A 10,338-nucleotide genomic window follows, 5' to 3' on the forward strand; every position below is an offset into this window, starting at 1 on the left:
TCATGGGGCCACAGGGTCCAGGACTTGGGGCAGGTGGCGTCTCGAGCCCTTGCCTGTATGACCTTGAGGAGCCAGGCAAGGTCATAGGTTGTTGGGGCAGACAGAGCTGTTCCCTACAACGCAGGTCATTTTCATACTCTGGTGATTTTGCGGATTTTTCCTATGATGAACGTGGAGTTTTATAATCAAGGGATCATGTTTTTAAAAGTAAAAAAAAAATTAGTTGAAAGTGGATGATCTTCTAAGCCCATCCTGTGAAGGGCCTGACAGGACAGATACTACCCAGGAAGTGCCCACCTCCTGTGTCACCAACACGAAAGCTTCCTGTCCCCTTGCCGACATTTAGGGTAACGGCGACTAAATCTTCACTACTGGACAATCACATGCCATTTCTGAATCAGCAGCAAGGTGGAATGTCGGCATGACTACCTGTGTCTTTACCTGTGACCTGAGCCCTCCACCGGGACACCATGTGCCCCCTGACCCACAGTGAGTCCGCTCATCATCCCCCACCCACAGGAGTGGGGTCAGGTGGCAGGCACGGGTCCTCCCCTCGCTGCTACCTCCTTGGCTGGAGGTGAAAGGGCTGCTGTGGCCAGAGCGGCGCAGTCCCTCTCTGCCGCTCAGTGAGTACCCCACGTGGATGAATCCCGAACTATCACTCTTCGTTGGAAATCCAGAGGAAAGTCCTTGCATAAGCTATACAATCGCACATGCTTTGAGTTAGAATTGCCTGATGAGCTTTAGAAGTACTTCCAACCCCACCCCCAGCCGTCGTTCCCCCAATTTGGATGTTCTCATCCATCCCAACCAGCAAAGCCACCCCCGCCCCACTGCCGGCCCAATCCAGAAGCTCGGCAAACACAGTGACATGACCTGCCAGGACTGCGCAGCAGGTGACCAGAAAAGCTGGTGGCACCTTAAGAATTAAAAAGAATTCATGGGAAAAGTGAAAGCATTTAATGAAAAAGACTGGCAACAAAGCATTATTTACATGGGGGGCAGGGGGGTCACAGAGCCCTGGCTGTGGCCTGGGGGCCAGGGCAGGAGCACACACGCAACCTCCTGGGACAGAGACCGCCCTCAGCGGTTCCGAGGGGCACGGGCTGGCCCAGCTCCTCCTCAGTGGCCTGGGCAGGCTCCTCAGATTAGATCAGCAACTGAAAGTGAGAGAACAGCACAAAGCGCAAAAGCAAAGTTAGGCAGAGGCTCACACTGGGCTTCCCAAGGTGGGACGCAGTGGCAGGGGACCCTCGGGGCAGGGGCCGCAGGGCGGCGCTCACCGTTCATGGGCATCTCGTCGATCTGCGTGGAATAGTACTGCTCGATGTCCCGCAGGATACGGATGTCGTCGTTCTTCACAAAGTTGATGGCCACGCCCTTCCGGCCGTACCGCCCCGATCGCCCGATTCTTCAGAGGAAGCAAAACCACTTGAGTAAACACAGCGAAAACCCCAGAGAATCCCCCGACGAGCGGGGAGCCCGAGCCCCGTACCTGTGGATGTACAGCTCCCTGTTGTTGGGCAGGTCGTAGTTGATGATGAGGGACACCTGAGGGACATCCAAGCCCCTGGCCCAGACATCCGTAGAAATGAGCACGCGGCTGCAACAGAGGAAAGGTCTATGAGGCGACCACCTCGGCCACAGAGGTCACCCCAGGTCCCCGCGTCCCGCTGGGGCGTGGCCAGTGTGAGGAGTCAGCGACTGTCCCAGAACCACCGGTTCAGAAAGGGCCTTCAGGGACTGTAGTCTTAAGGTCACACGTGCTACCGAATGAACAACTCGGGTGCCTTTACTACACCACGTGCAATTTCCTTAAAGCCAAGCCCACAGCCACGCCGGGGAAGACACCTCGCTCTTGTAAAAGCTCAAGACCCTGCAAAACCTCAGAGGGACCTCGCCCACAGCGCTCACGCAACGGGGCAGAGCGCGCGGGTAAGGACGCGGGCGACTCAAGAAACACCACCGGCCGCTGACCCCGGCCAGTGCCACCCCCCCGCAGCACCCCCCCTGCTTCGGCGCACAGAACACGTGGAAAAGGACCCTGCGCTGGGCCCCCAGGCAACTACGAACAGGCCACAGCGATGTAGCCACACAAAGATGCTCGCTGACCACAACGGAAGAAAGCTGAAAACCAATCAACACCGTACCGGGAACCGCCGTTTATTTGGAAACAAAGACACGCCCTTCTCTGCGGGGCACCGGCCCATCGCGTGAGGACTCATCACCCGGCCACCCCGCCACAGCCGTGGGCGCCCACAGCACGGGTGGAGGCCCTACCTGGCGCCGGACCGGAACTCCTTCATGATGGACTCGCGCTCCTTCTGCGGCATGTCCCCGTGCATTGACGACACCGTGAAGTTGGCTTCTCTCATCTTCTCCGTCAGCCAGTCCACCTGCCACCCAAATCGGCAGAGGGACGCTCGTCACCAAAGGCAGGGCTCAGGGTCTCCTGCCACCCTTTGCCGAGCCGACGCGGCCGTGCGCCCAGCAGGCGCTCCGACACTCTCATCGCTACTGGCTGTGCAGAAACCCAAGGCTCGCCCCGCAGGTGGTGGGGCACAAACCCCTCGGCCTGGTCCCCTGGAGCCTTCCGGCGTGGGACGGGCACCCACGCTTGCGTGCAGCCTCGCCACGCACGGCGGCTTCTGTGCGGAAGGGCAGCGCGCGGAGCCGTCCCGGAGCCCACGGGCCCACAGCCGCGCCGGCACCCACCTTCCTCTTGGTGTTGCAGAAGATGACCGCCTGCGTGATGGTCAGGGTGTCGTAGAGGTCGCACAGCGTGTCGAACTTCCACTCCTCTCTTTCCACCGCCACAAAGAACTGCTTGATGCCTTCCAGAGTCAGCTCATCTCTGGGGGACGGAGGCACCGCCTGTCACCCCCCAACCCGCCCGCGCAGCTGCACACTCACAGGGGTTCCCGCAGCCTGGCTCTGGGTCGGAACTGACAGTCACTGCCACCCTGACCAGGGCTCTGAACCACACCCCACGCTCCGACCACTGACCCACCTCGCGGCTCCCTTCAGGACTTGCAATTACTGGGTCAGAGAGCAGTGCACACATTAAAAGCGGGCTTTTCAAAAAGGAGAACTAGGACTTTCGTGTTGAAAACCCAAACACAGCCCGCCTATCTCGCGCCGCTGGACAAGCGGGACGTGCGCACCGTTTTACCAAGATGCGGATGGGGTCCGTCATGAACTTGTTGGTCATCTCCAGGATCTCGTGAGGCAGCGTGGCGCTGATGAGCACCACCTGCGTGGCCGGGGGCAGATACCTGTACACGTCGTAAATCTGCTCTTTGAAACCTGGGACGAGGGAGACACACAGAACCCGTGAGGCCGCTGTCCAACCGCACGCTGCATCAGGGGCCGGGCCACGACGGCAGGCCTGACGTTTCACAAAGAACCCTTCCCACACAGCAGAAAACTGGCACACTCCCTCCCCTCCCGTAAAACCCCCAGCCCCACACTCTGGGGGTCACCGCCTCAGCCAAGGATCCCAAATGCCTAGCTACAAGCCACCCCCCTCAGACGCCGGCACTGGGTTCCTGGCTGAGTTGCACCCCCGCTGCCTGCGAGGACTGGCACCATGGCAGCCACATCGGCCACATTTCCAGAGAACCCAGAGATCTGGATTTTTACCAAAACATTTTCCCAATGACAAAAAACAAAAAACAAGAAAACCGCACCACCCAGCCCTCCCACAAAGTCAAGTCATTACGCTGTGCGCCTGACACTACTGTCCCACGTCAATTACACCTCAGTGGAAGAACCTCCTAATCACATAGGCAGCTAACTGACGTCACTGAATGTGGTACAGGCGGAATAAACGGCCCAGAGAACCAGAGAAACGATGGGTTCGGTGTACATGGGTCAAATGCAGAGAGGGCCCTGCTGCCCCCACCCCAGGCGCTCTGGTGGCCCCTGCTCAGTGCACACGCCTGGCACCCGCGCTGACCACCAGACACACAGAGAGCGATGCTGTGTCTGCTGGGACGACAGGCTGCCGAGCTGGCTGCAATCAGCCTCGCCGATCCTGACCACAGAAGGACCGAGGGGAGAGGTGCGTGCCCCTGGGCCCCAAGGCACAGCTGTGCCCCGCCCTCCCCAGGCCCATGTCTGCTCTGCACCGTGAACATTCAGAATCGCCCGTGGGCAGAAAATCCGTCCTTGTTCCGCGTACCTTTATTCAACATCTCGTCGGCCTCGTCCAAAACCAGCATCTTGATAGCTCGAGTCCTCAGACTTCTGCGCCGAATCATATCTGTAACGAGGAATTTCAAAAGGGTCAGCCCTCACGCTGCGAGGAAAGCTGGCCCGGTCAGAGACCTGGCCTCCACGTCCTGCAGGTGACCAGAGCACACGCAGTCCTTCCCACTCTGCACTGGTCACCCACAGTTACGGGCAAAGCGCTCACCAAAGACGCGCCCCGGCGTGCCGGCCACCACGTGCTGCCCGTAGTCCAGCTTCCGGATGTCCTCCCCCACGTTGGTGCCGCCGATGCAGGCGTGGCACTGCACGTTCATGTAGTCCCCCAGCGCGAGCAGGCCCTGGATGGAGCACAGGGTCATTTCTAGTCCATTTAAGACGACCACCAAGGAGCATCTGTGCCGTTATTTGCACCACAAACGGGGCCCAGGTCTCCTCCCCCACTGCTTCTCTACTCTTCCTATGGAAGCTTCCTAGAATGCAGAACGGAGTTGGCTTTGATGGTTTCTTACTACAAAAGCGATACACGTTAATTACAGACAGACCAGGAAAGGTACAAAACACAGCGCTCTCCACCCAGACACGCTCACGTATTGGCGTGCAGTGTTCACAGCTCGTGTGAAAGCTACAGGAGCTGCCGGGGCCACACAGCCGCGCTGAGTGCTGCAACACAGCAAGGGCTCGGGGAGGCGGCGGGACCCGGCAAGTCTGCCCGGGGACCGGCACCCGCTGCCGCCTCACCTTTTGGATCTGCACGGCCAGCTCTCTGGTCGGGGCCAGGATCAGAGCCTGGGTTTCACGGACCTGGTGAGGGAACGTGTCAAGAGAAGAGATGCGTCAGTGGTCTGAAGCAGGTTCCGCCAACCAGGCTCACATCTGTTCTGAACATCATCGCACATTAACTGCATAGGTTCCTAGCAGCACACAGAACTTAGGGGTCCCGAACCCACAAATCCAGCAATAGCGTGTACTGGCGAGCATTCTTGTTTGCAGGCAAGAGTTTCCACTAGTTCATAAAATCTCCCTAAACATGAAGGAATTCACTAACAAGATCTTAGTTAGGTCAGACACTAGTGCACAATTAAGTCTCTTTAAAAATCTGAGTCAGTACTACTGGAGGCATATAAACCTTGCACCTCTGAACACTGCAGTTACAGAGGAAAACAGAATTATTTCCCAGAAGGAGATGGGGCAGCGCGAGTTACCTGGATGTCCAGGCACTGGAGGACGGAGATGCTGAAGGTGGCCGTTTTGCCTGTGCCAGACTGAGACCTAGGAGAGGGGACGTGGGAAGTGGGGCTCAGAACCGTGGGCAGACCCTGCCTTCAGCAGGCTGCATCCTCTTTACAGAAGTGTGGTTTGTGCTGAAACCATCCTCCAGTTGTTGGTGGGATTTTCTCTGCTAAACGAATCTTTAAAAAATTAAGTAAATTGGGAATAAAGCCATTTAACAAGTACTCTATGCAATTCTACAGGCCAACTGATAGGCGATCAGGCTTGCTAAACACTGAAAGCTCCCCAGAACAGCACAAAAATAAAAACAAAACACCGTAGCTAAAGCCCGGGCCACAGCTGGGAACCAGCATGCAGACCCCAAGGAAAAGGGGCGTCCCTGAGCCCTGAACCATGCAGGTGACCCTTCAACAGCACGGAGGGAGCAATGCCCGTCTCCGCACAAAGGCCTACACACAACGTTCGACCCCCTGAACTTAACCGCTAACACCTGCTGGTGACCGGCCTTGCCAGTCACACACACAGACGGCCCATGGACATACTCATACGTTACGCACGATACTGAAGGTAACGTCACTGAGCAGATCGTACAGAAGAGGAAATACATTCACTGCACTTATTGAGAAGAAACCCATGTGTAAGGGGACCCACACAGCTCAGACCCGTGTTGTTCCCGGCCCGCGGACTTGCTCCGCGACCAGCCCCGGCCTTGGCTGGGTGAGCGACTTACTGCGCAATGACGTCTCTCCCTTTGATGATCTGCTTGATGGCTCGCTGTTGGATGGCAGACGGCTTTTCAAACCCTGCGAACCAAACCAGAAGAAACGTTAGCTCCCACCCCTAGACCAGTGTGTGTCCCCGGCACCATACGCTCCTTGTGGCAGAGGCGAAATCTGTTCCAACCCTCTGGCCAGCCCCCCACCGCCCCGCTAAACCAGGGCCCACCGCACTGAGCTCGGAAAGCAGCTGCTGCGGGAGCTGGGCCGAAGCAGCCCTCTGTGGGGACTGACACGGGGTCTCATCGCAGACAAAAGCGTCTGTGGGAAGAACACCCTCGCAGGAGCGTGCCCTTGGCGGCGGTGCTCCCGGGAGCGGGCGGGGCGCCGGCCCACGTTTTTCTCCCCCTGTTCGCCTGCATTACAACAACCCATCTCTTTGGTCGTTACTGTCTAACCTAAAAAGCGGAAAACCAATCCACGAGTGCCAGTCACCAGACCCCTAGCTGGCTGCCGGGGCGGCCCCACGGGGCATCCTGCCCGGCCCACGCAGAGCGTCTGTCACCGAGGGAGGCCACTCGGGAGGAACACAAGGATTTCCCAACCGAGCAAACAAAACTTCACGCACAAAACTGTATTTTATTCTTGGTAGTCTCTAAAACGTAGCACAATCCCCATGTAACCCAGAAGCACACGTTACAGACGAAGACCAAGCAGCCGGTGCGGCGTAAAGGGTCTCGGGGACGGGCGGCGCCGGGGCCCCCCCAGCAGGCCGGCTGCAGTGCTCCTGGCGGCCCACCCCGCAGGCACTCCTGCCCTGTCCGACCCGTCCTACCCCAGGGGCTGCCGGACGGCCCCGATTTAGACAGTCGCCCCCCGACGGGATGACGCACGGACGGCCCCCAAGCTCGCCGGCCCAGGACCCAGCCCGACTGGGCCACACCGCGGCTGCCGACAGCGTCACCTGCCGCCCGGGGGCGGACCCCCCAACCATGACCCGTCCCCTCTCCCCAGGACACCGAGGAAACGCCGCCGAATTCTGCCCGGCCGCCCTCCGGCCTCGCCTGCCCCGAATCCCCACAGCCGGACAGCCTCTGCAACTGACAGCCCTCGCACGGCCTCCCAGGCCCGTAGCCCCGCACCGCCTCGCGGGGCGCCACGCAAGCCCCGGCGCCTGCCCCGCTCTCCACACGCACCGCCGGGCGCCCAGAACACGAGGCGCTCCCTGTCCCCGGAACGCACCCAGTTTCCCCGCAGTCTTCTCCTGCCGGGCCCGTAATCCGGACCGCAGCCCAGCGTCGGCGCTCCCGGGAGCCCCGCGTCTCCTTGCTCCGTTCTCGCCCCCTTCTCCCCCCGGCACTCGAGTCCACCGTCCCGCTCAGCTTCGCGGCCGTGCCCACACCCGCAGCGGCCTCCTCCCGGGCATGACTTAAGCTCTCCGGGGCACCCGCCGGCCTGGCTCGCTGCTCAACCTCCGGTGCCCAGAGCAGCGCCCGAGCCTCCCGCCGGGAGACGCCAGCCAGCGGCCCGCTGAGTGAACGACTCCGGAACGCCCGGGGGGCTGTGCCACCCTCGAGGGACCAGCACGCCGTCCTGCACCGGGCACGACACGCCGAAACCCCGGACGCGGAGTGACGGCGGCGCGCTGGGGGCGAGGGTCGCCCAAGGGCGGCCTCGGCTCGGAGCCCCGGCGTCCTCGGGCCCCCGCCCCGCCCCCCCTCCACCGGCTCGCGTCCTCCGGTCCCCGCCCCGCGCCCCGGGCCCGCGCGCCCACCAACCGTAGGCGTAGATGCCGCGCAGCAGGTCCTCCCGCAGGCCCATCGTGTCGAACGTGGGGGTCACGTCCACCTCCTCGCTGGTCTCGAACTCCACCTTGGTCATGTCTTCCTCTTTGAGCAGGCGCTTCCGCGCCGAACCCGAGTTCGCCATCGTGGCCGCGGCCGCCATGATCCCGCGTCGGCTGAGAGCGGAGCGCGCGCCGCAGCGAACAGCGGAAACAAGTCCTTTGCACAGCCGCCGCCGCCAGGAACTGACGTCACGCGCGCGGACGTGCGTGCGAGCGTGCGTCGGGGCCGCGCCGGGGAAGGGGCGGGGACTTCTCGTCACGTGAGAGGGGAAGGGAGCTTGCCGCGGGAAAAGGGGCGGGCTGCTGATTCTCTTGCGAGAAATGAGCTCTCGCGGGATCTGCGGGGGGCGGGGCCTCGCCTACCCACTATAAAAGTTGCGGAGGCGGCACGCTGCTGGTGTTTCGTGTGTTAGGAGGGACGCTTCTGCGTTTTGGGCGGCCGTTGGTTCTTGTTCGTTTGAATTCCCCGCGCTCCGCGGAGCCTGGACGCCCCTGCTGCGCATGGGGTTTCTAGGTGGCCCTGCCCCGAGTGAGAACCTGGGCGCGGGCCCCCAATTGCTTATGCGGTTACACGATGTCACTGGCCGGGACTGAGGGCGCCGGACACAGCGAGGGAAACGGGTCGTCACGCGTCGTGGCTGATGCCCAGTGGAGGTCCTCCTGCAGATTGCCTGCTCTTGGGCACCCTGGAGTCAGCTCTGATCAGGTCGCCTGGTGTTCAGCTCCGACAGTAAAAGCCCTACCTGCGGTCGAGTGGAGGCGGAGGGCCACGCCGGGGGGTGCGGACACCGGGGACCCCGGACTGGCCGCGTGACCGCGAGGACGCACCTTCGTTCGACTGCAGCTCACTCCTCATTCCGGCCTCAGGCTTAAGTCCTGCCCTGCAGACATGACCCCAGAGGCGATGGCGTTTTGCTGCCCGGACAACAGACCCAGTGACGCCAGGTCGCCCCGAACTTACTTAGGTGCCCGGGCGCTGCAGCAGCGTCTCCACCTACACGTGCCCCTTCTCTGTTGTATGAGAAGCGGCTTTTGTGGGAGTTGCTGTCCTTTCTCCTTTTCTTGACTCGCGTCGCTGGGCCCGTCCGTGATCCAGCGCCGCTTTCCAGAAGCGCGGCCACTCCCTCCTGCGGTGAAGGTTAATTTCGTTACTAGATCATCGGCTCATCCTTTCAACCAGGCACAAAGGGAGGGCGTGGGTTGTAGCAGGCTGGCTGACAGCCCCCGAGTGCCCCGGGACTCATTCCCCGGGGCCTGCCTCAAGCGCACCCAGCAGGGACGCCGGCGCTAACCAGATGTTTCATGTGTGTGAAGCCGAGTTCCTTTCTTAGACTTCAAGTAACAGAAACAGAAGTTCTCAGGTCTTACCCGGTGCCCCTCCGAGGCTGCACTGATGGATAAGCCCTGCTCTAGGGCTGGGTGGTAACGCAGATCTCTGCGAGCACAAGAGAAGAATGTGAACGATCTCAGTGTTGATGCTGATTTTCTGTGGAAATGACCGTTTTAGATACCCTGAGTTAAGAAAGTTACTTTAGTGCTACTTGTTTCACTTTACTGTTTAGACAGAGCTACATTATGGAAACATTTTAGTTCTCTGTGGAACTGTTACTGCGCTGTTGTAAGGCCTTCACAGGTGTAAAATAAGCAGGCCGGCCGTGGGGCCAGAGAAAGCTGAAGGTGACTGAGGAGTTCTGAAATGAATGAAGAGGGAGCCACCCCCGGGGTCTCTTGGTGCCCGAGGCTTGTGGCCTCTGTCACACTTACTGAGTGATTTTTTTTAAAGGTTTTGTTTTTAGAGAGGGGGAGGGAGAGAAGCATCAGTGTGTGGTTGTCTCTGGCGCACCCCCAGCTGGGGACCTGGCCCGCAGCCCAGGCCTGTGCCCCGACTGGGAATTGAACCAGCGACCCTTTGGTTCGCAGGCCGGCGCTCAGTCCACTGAGCCACAGCAGCCAGGGCTTGCTGAGCATTTTAAATCTCACTCGAGAGCCACCTGCAATTGTCTTTTGGTTTCATGCTCTCGTGACATTCTATGCCATTTCCCTGGCAGTGTCCCCTCCGCTGTGTGAGTGCACACCTCAGAGACTGCTTCCTTTTGTTCGGAGCCAGTGCCCTTTCACTTCCTAGGCCAGAGTCCCCGAGAATGACAGGGGCTGTAGGCTGGGACACACGTCCGTCAGTGGCCTCCTGGTGACCAAAGCTCCCGGGAGCAATGGCGAGCAAAGCAGACTTGTCTATGTCCCCCTCTGGGGAGTCTCATCAGGTCGCCCTCCAAACACAGGCTGCCTCCTGCGCCTCACCTCTCCCACCATGACATTTGGTTAGACCCATCTGAT

The 10,338-nt window shown here is 60.3% G+C and overlaps 1 protein-coding gene across 1 annotated transcript; it reads right to left on the reverse strand.

The window, feature by feature from the left end:
- On the reverse strand, positions 1 to 8,187 carry EIF4A3 (eukaryotic translation initiation factor 4A3). The gene is made up of 12 exons (XM_090257598.1): positions 7,937 to 8,187; positions 6,173 to 6,245; positions 5,415 to 5,481; positions 4,951 to 5,013; positions 4,418 to 4,550; positions 4,184 to 4,264; positions 3,165 to 3,306; positions 2,716 to 2,854; positions 2,281 to 2,396; positions 1,496 to 1,603; positions 1,215 to 1,411; positions 1 to 62 (listed from the first exon to the last, which is right to left on the reverse strand). The coding sequence occupies exons 1-12, from the start codon at positions 8,103 to 8,105 to the stop codon at positions 1 to 3; spliced, it is 1,350 nt and encodes a 449-aa protein (XP_090113724.1). The 5' UTR covers positions 8,106 to 8,187.
- Positions 8,188 to 10,338: the final 2,151 nt, after the last annotated feature.

The sequence above is a fragment of the Furipterus horrens genome, unplaced genomic scaffold, assembly GCF_987537825.1.
Source record: "Furipterus horrens unplaced genomic scaffold, mFurHor1.1.pri manual_scaffold_11, whole genome shotgun sequence".
Lineage (NCBI taxonomy): Eukaryota > Metazoa > Chordata > Mammalia > Chiroptera > Furipteridae > Furipterus > Furipterus horrens.